Source organism: Piliocolobus tephrosceles, chromosome 7 (genome assembly GCF_002776525.5).
Source record: "Piliocolobus tephrosceles isolate RC106 chromosome 7, ASM277652v3, whole genome shotgun sequence".
Lineage (NCBI taxonomy): Eukaryota > Metazoa > Chordata > Mammalia > Primates > Cercopithecidae > Piliocolobus > Piliocolobus tephrosceles.
This window is the reverse complement of record NC_045440.1, coordinates 74267712-74286853: the sequence shown is the minus strand read 5'-3', so window position 1 is coordinate 74286853 and position 19142 is coordinate 74267712. Positions and strand designations below refer to the sequence as shown.

The window sequence follows — 19142 nt, the reverse complement described above, 5'->3', positions numbered from 1 at the left end:
TTGCAGCTAGCCGTTTGGAACGTGGCCCGAAAGGCTCTCATTTTCCTGGCTGGAACTGCCGCCGCGATGCTTGCCTGCGGTCCGGGTCAGGCGTTGCCCTCCCGCCGGGCGGGCGAGGAGTGGTGCATGCTGGGATTTGTAGTTCGTCCCCATGAGGCTCGTCCTGGGAACACTAAGGGGAGGAACCCGAGCCTAATGTTGTCAGCTCAGCCTGGAGATTAGGACCCGGAGTTGCCGAGGTGTCAGCATCCTTTGCTCTTGAATTGATTAAAAAGTGTAATCAAATGCATATATTTTCTTCAAACAAGTTTTACCCGAAAGTTGGTTGAAAGAGGCTAAATCAGGGAGTTCTTAATTTTGCGTCTGCAAGGCGGCTTTTTAGTTCTGGATTCTTTTCCGGCTTATTCTAAGACACCTATGAGTCGTGGGGCTTCTCTTTCGAAGTCTTTAAGTGGACAGTGCGCATGCGCCAACTTCCTCTTTTTTCCGGCTGGAACCATGGAGGGTGCCGAGTAAGTTTCACGTCCTCTGGAGAATCCTTCTCCATCTCCAGAGCCAGATACGTTTTGAGTCACTTTTTCTCTCTCTGGCCGTAGCTTGCACCTTTGCCCACCTTCCTGCTTGTTTGTGACGCTTTGTGACACCAGTGGGGACCCGAGGCTAGGATGGGAATGCAGGCGGCTTTAGGACAGAGGTTTTGGAGATCCCGGGAACGAGATGTCGAGTTGGAATGTGTGTGGAACCCGTTGGTTGGCTGACGGCCCGGTCCTCGGTAGAGGGTCTTTCGGGGTAGACGCAGAATCTCTGAATTGGGTTCTGAATCAGCTGGTGCTTGGCTCAGGCCTCCCTGCCGCCAGGCCTTTGCTTTCAACATGTGGATCCTGATTGAACCAGGGTGGTGGTGGCTTGCCTTTTATTTTTATTTTTATTTTTATTTTTATTTTTATTTTTATTTTTATTTTTGCGCTTGAAGTCCGGGGATCAGTGCCTTGCAGCAGTCTTTAAGCTAGTACATTTTGTTATTCGGCTGTTGGTGTGTTTTTTGTTTTTTCTTAATCGTCGGAGGCCGGGCCTCTTGGTTGAAATAGGTAAAAGCGTATTGCTATTGTGTCATATTTGTGATTGGGTTTTAGGCAACGTGGTTGGTGTTAAAGGTTATTGACATGGAGCTAAAATGTGCATCCTACACTGTAGCATGCCGGAGCAAGTAAAGTTATACGAGTGACTAAAGTCAGTGACAGCATTTCTGTTAAACAACATTGCTCAGTACGGGAGTAATACAGCACTGTGAGCCTTTTGAGCTGTTGATAACGTTTTTGTTTGTTAACGTTAGAGAGAAGAAGAAGAAGGTTCCTGCTGTGCCAGAAACCCTTAAGAAAAAGCGAAGGAATTTTGCAGAGCTGAAGATCAAGCGCCTGAGAAAGAAGTTTGCCCAAAAGATGGTAAGTAAACTTTTTGAGGCACTAGCACATAAGGAGACGCCTTGTTGGGATTGAGAATGAGGTGAATGTTCTTGGCAAGGTTTACTTCCTAACTGTGCCCAGTAATTGCTTAGCTTCCTAATGTTACAATCTGAAGGTGATGGGGGATGTAATTGCCTACTGCGGCAAGAAAAGATTTAAAGGAAACGTGTTTTCATTTTCTTTTTAGTAACTAGCATTGCTAATTGTAATTGAGAGCTAAAAATCATGAATAACTGATGATTGGTTTTCAGCTTCGAAAGGCAAGGAGGAAGCTTATCTATGAAAAAGCGAAGCACTATCACAAGGAATATAGGCAGATGTACAGAACTGAAATTCGAATGGCGAGGATGGCAAGAAAAGCTGGCAACTTCTATGTACCTGCTGAACCCAAATTGGCATTTGTCATCAGGATCAGAGGGTAAATTCAGTTTTACTGCATTCAGGTTTCAAAGGGAGAGTTAGCACCGGTTAAAAAAAAAAAAAGACTTCACATTAATTCTGGGAGCCCTGATTCTGAAACACTGGAGTAACAATATTTTAGGGGAAGCTAAAACAAGGAGGGTGGTGATCACTCATGGTTTAGTTGCAAGCCATGTTCCCCAAGCTCCTATCCCTTCTCTTAATCGAATACAGAAGTTCAGTGTGTAATGTGAGAGGATTCCTATCTGTAGGTAGGACTCGCTATTCCAAACTATAATGGTTAGTATTAATAAAAACTTCGATGAAAGGCAAATGCATTTCTGGTCCCTTTTCACCATAGTATCAATGGCGTGAGCCCAAAGGTCCGAAAGGTATTGCAGCTTCTTCGCCTTCGTCAAATCTTCAATGGAACCTTTGTGAAGCTCAACAAGGCTTCGATTAACATGCTGAGGATTGTGGAACCATATATTGCATGGGGGTAAGTCTCTTTTCTCCTTTGATTTCTGTTTGGTGAATTGGCTATGTGTCAACATGAATTTTAGATGTTTTAACAGTGATCACCTTATTTATGTTTGCTTTTTCACTTCAGGTACCCCAATCTGAAGTCAGTAAATGAGCTAATCTACAAGCGTGGTTATGGCAAAATCAATAAGAAGCGAATTGCTTTGACAGATAACGCTTTGATTGCTCGATCTCTTGGTAAGTTCTGTTTGGGGGAAAGTTTGACCATGCGATAACTTCCTATCCTCTTGTGGCTGTACATTTCTCACTATTGTGAATTTTCACTGTGATTCTTGATTAAGCTTAAAGAAAACGTAAGGCATGGTTTTATTAGCTTAAACCTTATCTTCGTAAAGCCATGCATTTACCTTGTTTATTCCTGGTGTGTTTTTATTTCACAGCCTACAGTTGCTCTTGTTGGGTGTCCTAAAGTCTAACAATTAATTCAAAACTTTTTGCAACTGTAATAATCTTAACCTTAAAATATTTAGGTAAATATGGCATCATCTGCATGGAGGATCTGATTCATGAGATCTATACTGTTGGAAAACGCTTCAAAGAGGCAAATAACTTCCTGTGGCCCTTCAAATTATCTTCTCCACGAGGTGGGATGAAGAAAAAGACCACCCATTTTGTAGAAGGTGGAGATGCTGGCAACAGGGAGGACCAGATCAACAGGCTTATTAGAAGAATGAACTAAGGTGAGAGACCTCATCCTGAGAAAGGTCGAGTTAACGTTAGAGTGCAAGTGCTGGTAATCTTGAATACTTTTCCCATTAAATATTGAGGGAGGTCTGAATTTTAATCAGTGCTTTTGTGGGGAGCAGGATCAACTATCTTAATGATTACATTTGGTTTGTTACTTAATGATTACAGTTGGTTAGCTTTTGAGGACCTTTCTGGAGGAAAGGAAAAGCCTGTTTGGGGGAGTCTTTATAGATGGAAATTGGGTGACCTTAAAAATGTAAACTCAATAGTTACTTTTTAACTGTCTGTGTTAATTGTTAGCTGGCTAAAGTGTTTTCTAATGGTTTTATTTTTTTCCTTTCAGGTGTCTACCATGATTATTTTTCGAGTCTCCTCAGCTTAATAAACAGTACCTGCTCTCAAAATGAAATATGTTGTTGTATTTGTGATTTTTTTGTTGTTGTTAGCCTGCCTCTGTCTTCCCATAACTATTGTGGTAAGTCTGGTGTGTGATAAAATTAAGCCAAATCAACTGCCCGTTTTGTGCAAAATCAGGGTTGAGTCTGTGAAAAACATCTCTCTTAGGTTTTTAAAAGGCTTTTCTCTACAAAAGATTTTGTTTTTAACTGTGCTGACTGATTCAAAATGGGTTTATTCTAAGCCTGTTTCACAAGCATTTGCACGTAATTTGTTGGTACGGTAATCCAACTTTGGTTTATGGAAAAAATTGAATTCAGTTTCTAAAATTTATTTCTTGGGCCTTTGCTTGTTTATAAACTACCATATAAATGTGTTTTTCTTTTGCCTTCCATTTTTGTGTTCTTGTTTTGCATCTTTTGCCATACTTCCGTGAATTACTAATAGTTGTTACACACTGTGGCTATTATGAAGGAAAAAATGAAATTTGTGCCCAGGAATACAGATTGTTTCAGAGCATCTGGTAAAATTAATGGGCAAAAACTTGAAAGGTTTTGGTATTTTATAAATAACTCCTTTATATTTCATGTATTGTCTCATCTAGATTAGTGAACAATGTAGAGTGTAACATGAAGTATATAGAATGAAAGTAAAAATTTTTGTGGTCCTCTTTTAGTTGTGTCAAAGGTCTGATGCACTGTGAAACAACTCCCTTAGTAATTATTTTGGTACTACTGCACCACAGTTATTTATTGTTTTTTAATATTCAAAAGTTGCTAGACAAATAGAGTTTCTTTGAGTTCTTCATCAGTGGCCTCTGCAGGGTCAGAATTAAGACTAATGATGGGATGAAGTTGTACAGATGGCATATTGCTTACTTAATCTAGGTGCAGATGGGTGGGTGCATGAAATGTGGCAAGTCTTCATTGGGATAGGAATAAGCACTTCATGTACAGAGTGATACTTAGCAAAGCTTTTTTTTTTTTTTTTTTTTAAATTGATGGTCTTTACTTTTTAAAGCAGTTTCCATTTCACAGTAAATCTGGAAAGTAGAGAAGGTTCCCATATGCCCAGTGTCGCCCAACCCGCATGTCCAGTTGTGTGCCCAACCTCCTCCTGTTGACTCCTCACCACCACAGTGGTACATTTGTTACAGTCAATTGACCTACGTTGATACATTATCACCCAAAGTAGTAAAACTGTTTCAGCTGGTCAGGGAGGGCTAAGATTGTGTAGGAATACCTAAAATAAAGTGGGCAAAGTATTGACTGTATAGCCTGTGTGGCCTGGGGCCAGAGAGGATGGGGAAATGTGGGAGAGGTTGCAGAGAACCGGGATTCCCACACAGAACTCTTGAGAGTAAAGTGGGATAACCAATCTGCTTTTATAAGAGGATTGTGAGGAACAGTAATAGGTATGAAAATGTTCATGAGCTGGTGGAACCTGTTCAAAAGCAGATTCACCTGATTGGGAAACTCACCTCTTATAAATGTCATTGCTTTCAAGGGATCCTCTGGAAGGCCTAACCAACCTTAGGGGTCTGGGCACCCAGTAGGTTCTACAAGATTTCACCTCATATATGTTTGTTGTTTATCCTTCTAAGGTCTGGCTTTCTCTAGTGGATCGTCCCCTAGCTATCTCATTTTTTGTAAAGTTTTCTTGGACTCAGTGGCCTTTAACCAGTGTTAACCTAGTAACTTCTTTGAAGGTTCATTTGTGGTTGGCTGGATTAGGAGTGTTGGCTTTGGAGCCAGACTGCTTGGGTTCATATTCAGTCTCCACTTATTTGTTAGCTTGGGCCAATAAATTATCTCTGTCTCGGTTTCCATATCAGCAAAATGGAGATAATTGTGCCTAATTTCATAGGATTTTAATGAAGATTAAATGTTAATGGTCATGTAAAATGCTTAGAGCAGTGCCTAGCTCGAAAGTGCTCAATGCTGCTGTGCAGTATAGCTTCAGCACTTAATGTGGGCATACAACAGTGAATTATGGAAAATAGCCTCTGCTTTCAGGTGTGGGTCTAGTGGGAAGACAGGCAACAGATACAGTGAAATGAATGCCTTGGGGATGTATAGGATGTGATAGAGCCTCTTGCGGGTGTCTGGTGTCTTTGGGCCCACCTCCATGGGAAGATGACAGCTTTCCGCTCCCACTGTTTTTCCTTACAGAGTTGGTGTCAACGAGCTAACACATTCCTCTCATACGTGTGCCTCCCTTCTGTTAGGTAGTAAATTTTAAGGCCAGGCCTTTTAATTGCCCATTTGCTGACATGTAGTAGGCACTCACTGTTAAATGAATGTGTTAGTTTTCTTTTGCTGCTGTAACAAATCACCATAAACTTTTTTTTTTTTTTTTTTTTTTTTGAGACGGAGTCTCGATCTGTCGCCCAGGCTGGAGTGCAGTGGCGCGCTCTCGGCTCACTGCAGGCTCCGCCTCCCGGGTTCACGCCATTCTCCTGCCTCAGCCTCCCAAGTAGCTGGGACTACAGGCGCCAAATCACCATAAACTTAAATGACTTAATTTGTTTTAACTTTTCTGGAGGTCAGAAATCTAAAACAGGTTTCACAGCCAAATCAAGGGGTCGGCAGGCCTGTGCTCCTTCTGAAGGCTAGAGAAACTTTTCTTTGCCTTTTCCAGTTCTAGGAGCCCCTTGCATTTCTTGGCTCGTGGCATCTCTGCTTACATCGTCTGATCTTCCTCCTGTGTCCCTCAATATAAAAACTGTTTTGATTACATTGGGCTACTTGAATAATTGAGGATAATCTCCCCTTCTCAAAATCCTTAACTTAAGCACATCTACAAAGTCCCTTTTGTTGCTACATAAGGTAACATATTTACAGGTCCCTGTAATTAGGGCATGGAAACGGGGAGGCCCATTCGATATTTTATTTCTGGCTCTCCAGTTATATTCTATGTTCAAAAGTGACTTCAGCCTCCAGGTCTGGGTACTTGGCTTTCTCATTCTGGAAAAAGGTCTTTTCTGACACGTCTTACTATATCACCTTTTTTCATAGCATTAATTACTATCTGAAACTGTTGACTTGCTTTTCCCAGCTGTTCTCCAATGTAAGGTTTGAGTCTTAGCTTTCTCTTTTCTGGCACTTAGAACAATACCTGGTGCATTGTAGGTACTTCACTTTTTTAAGGGAATCTAACCTCATCAGGGAAATAGCCATTTAAAATCTGGAGACTTCAGTTGCTGGCATATTGTAGTCCTTGAGTATTTGGTGATGGGGGATGGCAAAAGGAGGAATGGGGTAGAGTGGATTTATGGATATATATCTGTATATATAATTTACTTTGGAGGACTCAGAAATTGCATTTTGTATGAATAACGATTTGTAATATTAGAAAACCATGTTAGGAGAGTACAGGAGATATTTCATGCTGTAAAGGTTGGAAAGTTTCACAGAAGAGGTAGAATTTGGTCACCTGAAGTGTCAGGTAGGGGTGTGATAGCAAAACTAAAGAGGAGACCGTTTAATAAACATTTGATCACTTGCTGAGTGCCAATGTATCACTTGATCCACATAATCCTAGGTTAGTGTTTCTCCACTTCGATTGCAACCCCAGAACTGAATTCGTAGTTGGTTTTGGGGTGAGCCCTAGACTTTTTTCTAATTAAGTACTCCATGTGATTTTTAATATGCAGCCTAGTTATTGTTAGGTGGGTTAACTTTCCCTCACCCAGGATCACATAACTAATAGTGGGGCCAGTGTTACAATTCCAGGCCTAATTTGAGTGTTAAAAAAGTAACCAAATGACCTAGGAAAGGTTATTGTAGCGCTTAATAAGAATGGAGAAAAGTGTGTTGAGAGCAGTTTCAGGAGTTTTTGTGGGATCTGAAACCACATTACCAGGGATAAGCTTGCAGCTCTAGTGGGGAGTCAAGTCATGAAGGTAGAGGCTTTATATGATAACTATCTGGCAAGAGTACAGATGCTAAGACCCACTGTGCAAAAGGTGCTAGATGTCCAAGCCAGAGAGGGCACACACACCTAACCTTTTACAAAGGAAACAAAACAAAGGAGTCAGAACATGGAATTTGGCCCACTGGTGAGGGAACTCGTCCTTGTCATTTACCTGTAATTTTTGAGCTAGTCAGGTATTAACTGGCTAACATTTGAAAGGTACAGCTCATCAGTACTCTGGAAAGCCTGGTTATTTTGAACCTGAAAAATAAGTCTTTGACACAAGCTGATGTGCAAACAACCCAGAAAATTGAATTACACCAAACTTGCCCAACGGCCCCCTCCGTGCCCTACACATGCTGCCTGGTGCTGTTTGCCATTGTGCACCTCACCTTGTGTCACCACTGACCAGTGTTCACGCAGTCTTGATTCAGCTCGCTCCCCCACCTCACCCCCATCTCCCGCAGCAGTGACCTGAAGGCAGAGGCACTAGTGCTGGTCGAGGAGTCCCGGTGGCTTCCGCTGCCCAAGTTGTCCAAGCAGCCATCATGGCCCTGAACCCTAACATAGGCCCCTTGCCCCATGGAACCGAGGCCCGAGTCCCCGGGCGCCTAGCAACTGGTGCGCGTCGGGCAGGCAGGGCTGCAGCCTCGGGAGACGCTGGCCGGGCCGGGCCCAGCGTCGCCGGGCTGCTGGCTGCGGGGCATGCTCACCACAGGAGCGGTGAACGTGGGAGCTCGCGGCCACCTGCACCGCCTGTCCAGCCCCGCGACAAGGCCGGACTGGGCCGGGGGCTTGGGTGGGCGCCGGCCTGCCGCTGGCTCCCACACTGCCCGCTGTGCCCGCTTCCCCAGCCACCCCTGCTGCCGGAGCCTCCGACCTGGGCCCCAAGGGCCAGGATCGCAAAGAAGTCCCTCCCCTCGGTGCAGCAGCGGGCACAGTGAGTGCGGACGGCTGGCCCGTCTCAGGACGAGCCCTGGCCAAGGAGCGGGAGGGCCAGGGGACTTGCCAGGTCAGGGCTGGATGGGAGGTCGGGTCCGCAGGTCATCTAGTCCCACTCCCTCCCACGAAGGGGACACTGAGGCTCAGAGAGGCACGTGGGTCACTCTGAGGATGCTCTAGATGCACTTTATGATGGGACCCGGCGGAAAGGCCTGGGCATAAGGACCTGAGGAAGGCTACCAGGCGGGGTTGGGGGATGAGATTGAGGGAAGCGGGTCTGCCTGCCGGATCGGTGTATTCTTTCTGCACCCCAGCCCCTTACTTCTGGTAAGTAAGTACTTAGATCTATCCCTTAAGTGGACACACCCTTACAGATTGACCCTCCCAGGCTTAAACTGGAGTGAGGGGGAATGTGTTTACTTTTCTTCCCTTGCCTACCCCTGTGTCTCCCTTCTCCCACACTTGCACCCAGCCATGCAGTGGGACATGGGAAACTAACCCAGTTAGATTGTTACAACCCTGTTTCTGTTGCCAACTTTACTTTGAACCATTTCTGATTTACGTATAGTTTGTGTGTGTGTTACTTTTCTCACCAGGAGTTCAAAATACTAGAAATTATTTGTGTGACATAGGTAGTCTTTTCTATTGTACTGGTCATTTTCCCATACAACCTTTTTGGGGTCATAGACATCATAAAAACTGGAACTTCTCTCCAGACAAATGCAAACAATTTTGTGAGCACTTTTAGGGTATTATAATCCCTGAAGCAGAAGAATTCTTGCTCCTCTTTATTAACTTGTTATGTACATTGTTAATGAGTTAAAATCTCTTGTTACGTTGGTGTTTCTTCAGAAATGCTCTGACATTTCCTTTTTTAAGTTCTTCTGTAAATTTTTCAAATTACATTATAATGTATTAGTACTTATTGAAACAGTACAGAAGTATATGGAGTTGGAAAGGAGAGGTCTATGCCTTTCTTTACTTTTTAATCCTTGTTAGAATTAATTTGGTGTTCATTCTTCCATTTTTTCCCTATGTTTTTTGGTCATAATGGAATCATATATGAATTATTTCGAGAAATGTCTTTTTTCACTTATGGAGAGGGCCAGGCGTGGTGGCACACGCCTGTAATCCCAGCACTTTGAGAGGCCGAGGTGGGCGGATCACGAGGTCAGGAGTTTTGAGACCAGCCTGACCAACGTGGCGAAACCCCATCTCCACTAAAAATACAAAAATTAGCTGGGCGTGGTGGCGTGCACCTGTAATCCAAGCTACTCAGGAGGCTGAGGCAGAAGAATCGCTTGAAACTGGGAGGCGGAGATTGCAGTGAGCCAAGATCGTACCACTGCACTCCAGCCTGAGTGACAGTGAGACTCAGTCTCAAAAAAAAAAAAAAAAAGATATGATGGAGAGTACCATTCAGAGTATTTCATAGTACAGATGTATCAGTTTATGTGACCATTCCTCATTGAGATTGGTTTCAGTTTTTCCCTGTTACAAACAATGAAACAATAGACAATCTTTTTTTTTTCTTTTATTTTTTTCAAGACAGAGTTTCATTCTTGTTGCCCAGGCTGGAGTGCAGTGGTGCAGTCCCAACTTACTGCAACCTCCGCCTCCTGGGTTCAAGCAGTTCTCCTGCCTCAGCCTCCCGAGTAGCTGGGATTATAGGCGTGTGCCACCACGCCCGGGTAATTAATTTTTTTTGTATTTTTAATAGAGATGGGGTTTCACCCTGTTGGCCAGGGTGGTCTAACTCCTGACGTCAGGTGATCCGCCTGCCTCGGGCTCCCAAAGTGCTGGGATTACAGGTATGAGCCACCACGCCCAGCCACAGTAGACATTCTTACACATGGGAACAGTTCTACAGAATAAATTCCTTAAAGCAGGAGTGCTAAGTCAGATGTATGCACATTTAAAAATTTTGATAGAATCTTGCCTTTAAGAATCTTGAATGATTTATCCTTTTTTCAACAGACTGTATTGAGAAAAATCTGTATTTATTCTTTAAAAGAGGAGAATAGCTTCCACTTAGTGTTTATAATGTCAGGTACTGTGCTGAACACTTCACATGCATTTTAAAATTTAATCCTCACCTTATGAGAGTCAGAGGCAGGATTATTTTCTTCTTGACCCTGTGGTTCTGCAGCTTTTGGGGAGCACATTTAAGATTAGAATCTGGCCAGGCGTGGTGGCTCAAGCCTGTAATCCCAGCACTTTGGGAGGCCAAGACGGGCGGATCATGAGGTCAGGAGTTCGAGACCATCCTGGCTAACACGATGAAACCCCGTCTCTACTGAAAAATACAAAAAGCTAGCCGGGCGAGGTGGCTGGTGCCTGTAGTCCCAGCTACTCGGGAGGCTGAGGCAGGAGAATGGCGTAAACCCGGGAGGCGGAGCTTGCAGTGAGCTGAGATTCGGCCACTGCACTCCAGCCTGGGCGACAGAGCGAGACTCCGTCTCAAAAAAAAAAAAAAAAAAAAAAAAATTAGAATCCAAGTTCATTTTACTTCAGTGCCTGGGTTCTTTGCAGGGTCTGAATCCCTGCTCAGTCATTGACTGGAATCTGTGTTTCATTGGGTGACTTGAGGATTAAATTGGATTGTGTATTTGCTGTTACAGTAATGTTATTAATAATTCCCTTCTCCAATAACTTGTAGAATTGGACATGGTCCAATGCTTCCTATGATGCTAGTTCCCCTGAACTGTCTGCCTCTCCATTCCTTCTCTGCTGTTTGTTCTTCCGGCTTTTTTTTTTTTTTTTTTTTTTTTGCATATATTTTAAGGAAATCTCTGGCTTTTCTTCTTTCTCTCAAATCTCCTTTGCCAACTTTATTACAGTCTCTGGCCTTATTGCTCACGTGTAAATAGATAACTCTTAACATTTACATCTTCAGACCTGTGCACCTCAATTCCTACTGCCTAGGTCCAGATTATATATCTCCATTGGATGTTCTGTACTCACTTTTTTCTAAAACAGAGCTCCTTGTTGCCCTCTACCTCCAGATTAGCATGTCCTCTTTGAATTTAATTCATGGTTCCATAATCCTCTTAGTTACCTCAATTCCCAGCCTCAGTCAGCTTTGACTCCTTTTTTGCTGCCGAATCTCCCAAATTCAATAATGAATCTTGCATTTTCACTATGACCACTCTTAAGTACTCTGGACTATTATGATTGCCTTGTAATTTCTCTTTTGGGTTCCAGTCTCTGCCATATTAATTGTTCTAAAGCATAACTGTGAATAGAAACCATACCTCTGTTCAGAATATATACCATACGTCTGTTCTGTGGTACTGCATTACTCAAGGAAATATAGACCACTTTGTCCAGCATTCAGATTTGTCTGTAATCTCATCCAATTTATCATTTCATTATTTCTCACACTGCCTTTATCTGAACCCCTCCCTCCAGGCAATCCATAGTATTTATATTACATTCTCTGTGACATCTTTCCCATCTATATCTTTTTCTGGAATGCCTCTACCTACATTTCTGCCATCTAAATCCTGTTGAAATGCCATTTTCTAATTTCTTTAAAGTATTTTTTGAACCTCCCCCTGAAAGTAATATCTCCCTCCTTTTAACTCCTCTACTACTATATATATCTCCTAAGGATTTAATTTATACACACTGCTTTGTATTAGAGTTGTAGAAGTGGCTACTGTTTTTTCTTCTGGACTGGAAATTCTGTGCAGGCAGAATCTCTTTAGTTATTTTTGTGTTTTTTGTGCACTTGACACATTGATGTGTATATCGTACATGCTTAGTGAATATATTTAAGTGAGTTACTACATTATTTTAGAATAAAAAGTCACATGTATTAGCCTATTGCTAGCTGTAGTGACAAACAGATCCCAACATTTTCTTGATTTAACGTGGAAAAGTTATTTCTTGCTCGCGTAACAATTTCAAGGTAGGCGTCCCTGGTCAGCAAGCGGCTTGCTTTCACTTGGTAGAAGGACCCAGACTCTGCCATTCGTCAGCATTTCACTCTTGTCTAAATCCAGTCAGCAGAAAGGCAAGGAGAAAGTATGGAGAAAGCATACTTGCTTAGCTTCCTAGAAGCTTCTTGCAGTGTTACACATTACATTCACTCACATTCCAATCACAGGGAGGCGGCCACTTCCTAGAACAAACACTGTTCTCTGAAGGAGGAGCCAGGATTTTAGGGGACATCCAAGCTTCTCTCCCATAGTTAATTTCTACTTGTGAAAACCTCTGGCACTTAGCTTGAACATCACTTGTCAAAAAGCAAAAAAAAAAAAAAAAAAAAAAAAAAAACCCTCATACTTCTCCAGTCTGGTTAAGGTCAGCAAAAGTTCTGTCGTGCCATAGAATTTGAACATAGCTTTACCATAATGAACTAATCACTCCTCCCTACCCCTTCCCATAGACTGTATGCTTTATCTTTAATCCTCGTTGTATTACGACTCCTAGCACAATGCATGACATTATTAATAAATAAATATTTTTCTCAATGAATCTATAACTCATCTTTCTTTATGTTCACTTGGTGATTATTTTGGTACAAACAACCCTAAAATTAAAGATGATTTTGCCACCTGCTGTTGGACATTTGAGTTATTTTCATTCTCTTTTCTATTATAAGAAATACAGGAATTGATATTCATGTATCAATGATTATTTCTTTTTTTTTTTTTTTTTTCTTTTTGTGGAGACAGGGTCTCACTATGTTGCCCAGGCTGGTCTCAAACTCCTGGGCTCAAGAGATCCTTCTGCCTCTGCCTTCTAAAGTGCTAGGATGACAGACGTGAGCCACCATACCTGGCCAGTGATTATTTCTTTAGGATAAATTCCCAGAAGTAGAATTGCTGGGTCAAAAATATATACAATTATAAGAACATATATATTACTAGATCATTTGCTGGGAATATTACACCAATATATACTCCCACTGAAACCTTATGAGAGTGCCTATTTCCTTGCACTTCATCTTACTCTATTAATAGTAAAGAAAAAAATCCCTGCCATTTTGATTGGTGAAAGTAGTAGTTCATTATATTATCTGCCTTTTATTTGAGTACTAGAGAGAATGAATTTTTTATTGAGTGTATTTTCTCTGCAACAAGTTACCTGGTATTTAATAAATGCACTCTCGATAGGATTATTTTTCTTTCCTTTTTTAAGATGTATATATATAAAATAAATTACTGGCCAGGCATGTAACCCCAGCACTTTGGGAGGCCGAGGTGGGTGGATTACCTGAGGTCAGGCATTCGAGACCAGCCTGGCCAACATGGTGAAACCCTATCTCTACTAAAAATGCAAAAAAAATTTAGCTGGGCCTGGGGCCATGTGCCTGTAATCCCAGCTACTCAGGAGGCTGAGGCAGGAGAACTACTTGAACCTGGGAGGTGGAGGTTGCAGTGAGCCGAGATCACGCCACTGCACTCCAGCCTAGGCAACAGAGTGAGACTCTGTTTCAAAAAAAACCAAACAAAAAATAAATTATTCAGTTCTTTATGTCATTATTTATAAAGCTATTCTGGGAAGTTCTGGGCAATGTGGCAGACTGAGCCGGCATGGAAGGGTCCCCATTCTGCTTCAGTATATTTCAAATGCTGAGTAAATATAATTTATAGAAATGTGGCTAAGCTAGGAACAAAGAAAAGGAAATCCCCAGGTGCCTGAAATGAAGGAATGTTCACAGAGAAAGCCACCGTTGAGCCATCTGCTGAAAACTGGGAGTCACAAAGAAGTACTGTTCCAGTTACTATGACTTCATAACAAATTTCTCCAAAACTTAGTGGTATAAAACAACCATTTATTGTGCTCATGGATTCTGTGGGTCAGGAATTCGGACAGTGCACAGCAAGGACAGCTTGGCTCTGCTTCAGGATGTCTGGAGCCTCAGCTGGAAGATTTGAAGGCTCAGTACTGGAATCTCCTGAAGGTTTATTCACTCACATGTCTGGTGGTTGATACTGGCTCTTGGCTGAGACCTTAGCTGTAGATGTCAGCTGTAATCTTTATATGTGGCCTCTCCATGTCACCTGGCTTCCTCACAAAATGGTAGCTGGATTTCAAAGGCGAGTGTCCTGAGAGCCAAGTGGAAGTCATATCACTTTTATGACCTAGCTTTGGAAATCACATAGTGTGGTTTCTGCTGTTTTGTTTGTTTGTTTGTTTTTTGATTGGCTGAGGAAGTTGGTTTCAGGAAAAGAAACACAGATCTCACCTCTTGATGGAGGAGAGGAGGAACATCACAGTGAAGGAAGAGCATGTGGGACTGGATATGCATTAGTACACCTACCTTTGAAAAATAAAATCTACCACAAGAACCCTTTGACCCTAAGATGATAACTAGAAAAACATCCCCTCATTGACCTGAGGAGGCTAGAAGGAAGCTTGCCATCTACTTGAACTATGGTAAGAAAAGGGTCAGCTGCTAGAGATTAGAGATTAATGGTCCATACTAGCTCAAGTCTGGGGTCTGAATTCATATTACTACATGGTCAGGACCGCAGTCCAAGAAATTGATATTTTAGCTGGTCTGGTACCTCCAAAACCCAGGGCCAGGCAAAGATCAATGGAAAACCTCTCTGTATAGCAAAGTTCCCATAATTCAAGGAATCCTTGACTTCTGTAGATATTGATTTCTCCATAGATGAGTTTGCAAAGATTACAGAATATGTAAGGAAATTAACTTCAAGGAAGCAGACTTGGCAGATGCTGCAAACAGGAGATTTGTACCCTAAAACTAAATAGAATGGCATAGAAAAAAATTTAAATTTTTCATATTCAAGAAGGTGAAGGAATGGAAACCATAAGACAAGAACAGGACCAATGAAGAAGAGCAGAAGGACTGGGAAAATGTCCTGTAATACTTAGGACAGTTTGGGACAGCAAAGAATTGTCCTTTTAGTTAACAGGGTAGCTAAAATGAGAATAAAAAAGGAGGAAAAAAAGAATGAATAAAAGAATTGTCCTACCTAAGATGCTTGGGTTGAGACTCTCAGTATAGAAAGTAGTGGGAGTTATGTATCACTAAAATGACTATAGTTAAAGATAGTCACTGAACATACTCATTAACTCACTTCCTTTTAAAATTCTATTGAAATGATAGGAAATGGTTTAAAACATTTTTTAAATAGCATGGATTTATAAGGTCTTAGAGAATAATAGAGATAGTATCAACAAAATTTGGAAGCTGGAATCAGAACAGTGTTGGGCTTCTCAACAATAAGAATCAAAACATGTAGATTATGGAATAGTCCCTTCAACATTTTTGGAAAAATAATTTATAATCTGAGATTCTGTTCTCATCCCAAGTTATCAATAAGTATGGGGATGAAATGTAGAAAAATTTCAGGCACACAGTTTCTTAAAAAATTTTACTTCCGGGGGCCTGCCCCTGGGACCCTTGGGGCCAGGTGGTTTGGCCCCTCAGTGCCCGGGTGTCAGGGTAGGAGAAGGCCAGCAGAAAGGAGGCACTTGTGGTGGTTTTTAAAAAGAAAATAATGAGGATTTATTTTGAAAAGCATTGTGAAGGAGTCAGCTTGAATAGTCTTGAATGCTCCTGCTTGGGCCCAGCCTTGGAGAATGAGAATGGGGATTCTGACTGCAAACCCTGACTCCTTACCATACTCATTCATCAGAAAACTCTCCGTTCTGTGTACAAATAACGTTTTGAGGGTAATCATTGTTCTAGAAATGAGAAAGAATTATACATCATATTTATGGCACTTTTTGTAAGCGTGTATTCAGAGGTTTCTGAATCTGGCATTTGAGAGTAGGGCTGGGCCAGAACCAGGCAGACACACACCCCACGGAGCAGAGCTGAGAGCTGGAGACTGAGGCAGAAATGTCTTTCCTCCAGGACCCAAGTTTCTTCACCGTGGGCTTGTGGTCCATTGGTGCAGGAGCCCCGGGGGCCTCTGCCTTGGCATTGCTGCTGGCCAACACAGATATGTTCTGTCTAAGTCCCAGAAAGCGGCGCTGGAGTACCTGGAGGATATAGACCTGAAAACTCTGGAGAAGGAACCAAGGACTTTGGAAGCAAAGGAACTATGGGGAGTGGGGGGCGGGGAATAGAGCTGTGATTATGGCTGTGCGGAGGCCAGGCTGTTTCCTCTGTTGAGAGGAAGCTGCGGATCTGTCCTCCCTGAAACCCATATTGGACGAGCTGGGTGTCCCCCTCTTTGCAGTGGTAAAGGAGCACATCAGGACTGAAGTGAAGGATTTCCAGCCTTATTTCAAAGGAGAAATCTTCCTGGATGAAAAGAAAAAGTTCTGTGGTCCACAAAGGCGGAAGATGATATTTATGGGATTTATCCATCTGGGATTGTGGTACTTCTTCTGAGCCTGGAATGGAGGCTTCTCTGGAAACCTGGAAGGAGAAGCCTTCATCCTCAAGGACGTTTTCGTGGTGGGATCAGGAAACTTGGGGATTCTTCTCGAGCACTGAGAAAAATAATTTGGAGACAAAGTAAATCTGCTTTGTCTGGTTCGGGAAGCTGCTGAGATGATCAAACCACAGACTTTAGCCTCAGAGAAAAATGATTGTGTGAAACTGCCCAGCTCAGGGATAACCAGGGGCATTCATCTGTGTTCATGGGATGTGTTGTTTCCACTTATGTCCCTGAGGAGTGAGAAACCCATTTATACTCTATTCTCAGTATGGATTATTAATGTATTTTAATATTCTGCTTAGGCCTAGTAAGGCAAAATAGCCCCAAAACAAGGCCAACAAAAATCTAAAAAACTAATGAGGAGCCGGGCGCGGTGGCTCAAGCCTGTAATCCCAGCACTTTGGGAGGCCGAGATGGGCGGATCACGAGGTCAGGAGATCGAGACCATCCTGGCTAACACGGTGAAACCCCGTCTCTACTAAAAAAATACAAAAAACTAGCTGGGCGAGGTGGCGGGCGCCTGTAGTCCAGCTACTTGGGAGGCTAAGGCAGGAGAATGGCGTGAATCCGGGAGGCGGAGCTTGCAGTGAGCTGAGATCCGGCCACTGCACTCCAGCCTGGGTGACAGAGTGAGACTCCGTCTCCAAAAAAAAAAAAAAAAAAAAAGATGAAATATGGTCTGCTGTATACTAAATAATATTATGGTGTCAGGTAAGCACCTCTCTCCCCCCACCAAAAAAAGTCCTTTTGACAAGCAATATAATATAAAAGAGAAAATAGTTAACAGTTATCTCAAGGTGGTAAAAAAAAATTAGATGAACGTTTCAGAAAAGCATAATTTGGATGATATGTCATTACAAAATATAACATTTTAACCTTTTAATGGTATTTCTTAGTTCTATTTAGTAGTTTTAAGAGTCATAAAATAAACTTAACTAAGAAATAAAATAATTAGAATACATTCATATAGTTACCAAGGTTAAGCAAGATAAATAGTTGGATATTAAGAAGACCATCTTATGTATCAATCTCCCATTTAAAATTTGAAGTTTGAAGTATCTTTCAGAAAAAAAAAAAAACTAGCATCACCAACAAAACTGCAAATTTCCTCCTAGCTCATGAAATTTCATACTTTCTGCTTATCAAGATTTAGAAATATAACATGTTAAAATAAAGTCTACATACAGAATAAATCCCCACTCCTCGTGTGGAACTATTTGACATTTTTAACATATAGTTATTCATTGATTTTACTAAAGTTTTAGACCATCTAACATCAACTAGAACCTCAGTGCAGTCAAACAGTCCTTTTAGCTCCCATGTTATTCACTTCTTTACCCATGGTCCTTTCCCTACAGCAAGAAAGTTTCAGTAGTGAAAATGTCATGGAATCCTTAGGATTTCACTTTGTCATCCAGAAACCTCTTTGGCTGGCTGTACCTTCTGCCTGAGTATTGCTGGTGCCTGCTGGGCTCATTCCGCCTACTTGGCCCGGCATGAGCCAAGTAGCCAACTAGGCTCATGCTACCAGCCCAGATCCCACACCTGCCAAGTGTGAGCCAGATGTGGAGTGGCCAGGGGTGTATGAGTGATTGAGCATGGGGTCCAGCCACTGCATCTAGCTGCCATGTTGGCTGCTGCAGTGTGGCCGGCACTGACTCTGTGCAAGGCTGTGGCTGAACCAGATGTACTGCATGCAGCTTCTGCTGCAGGCACCTGTGTCTGGACAAGGGGAATGTGGTGGTACCTGGAAGGTTGGAAATGCCAGGAACCGCAGACACCCAAATAGGGTGTCACAGCTCTGGCTCGGGGAGCTTCTAGCTCTGGGCTCCCCAAAGGGTCACAACTCTTCTCTCCTTATCACCTGCAACATCGCCTGCAATGTGGCAAGTGGGGGTGAGGTGTGTTTCAGCCCTGTTTATTACATTTCTTCTAGTCCAGCCATTCAGCGGATTCCAAGTTCTTGTCCTGTATCCAGGAAGAATGAGGTACGCAAACAACTGGAGGGTGAGCGAGGTGGAGAGGAGCTTCACTGAGCGGCAGCATAGGTCTCAGGAGACCCAAAGTGGGTAACTCCTTTCTGCACGCAGGTCATCCCAAGGCGTGTCCAGCTCTCAGCAGAAGGGAGACCCAACCAAAGTGGATAGCTTTCTCCCACAGGCAGGTCATCCCAACATCTGTGCAGCCCTCAGTGGAGAGGAGACCCAGAGTGGGTGGCCCCTATCCTCAGGCAGCGTGTCCCAATGTCTGTGCAGCCCTCAGTGGGAAGGAGACCTGGAGTCAGTAACTTCTATTGGCAGGCAGATCGTCCTGATGAGTGTACCGTACTCAGCAGAGAGGAGACCCACCATGGATAGCTCCACTCTGCAAGCTGGTTATCCTATTGTCTGCCCAAATCTGGCTGAGTCAGGGGTTTTTTATGGGC

The 19142-nt window shown here is 42.7% G+C and overlaps 1 protein-coding gene and 1 pseudogene across 1 annotated transcript; both read left to right on the top strand.

Moving 5' to 3' along the window:
- Positions 1 to 224: 224 nt before the first annotated feature.
- On the top strand, positions 225 to 3501 carry RPL7 (ribosomal protein L7). The gene is made up of 7 exons (XM_023184051.3): positions 225 to 512; positions 1334 to 1442; positions 1715 to 1881; positions 2224 to 2361; positions 2473 to 2582; positions 2876 to 3085; positions 3436 to 3501. Exons 1-6 carry the CDS (start codon positions 418 to 420, stop codon positions 3082 to 3084), a joined length of 828 nt encoding a protein of 275 aa, XP_023039819.1. The 5' UTR covers positions 225 to 417; the 3' UTR covers position 3085; positions 3436 to 3501.
- A 12669-nt stretch (positions 3502 to 16170) lies between these two features.
- LOC111520981 lies at positions 16171 to 17007 on the top strand (annotated as a pseudogene).
- Positions 17008 to 19142: the final 2135 nt, after the last annotated feature.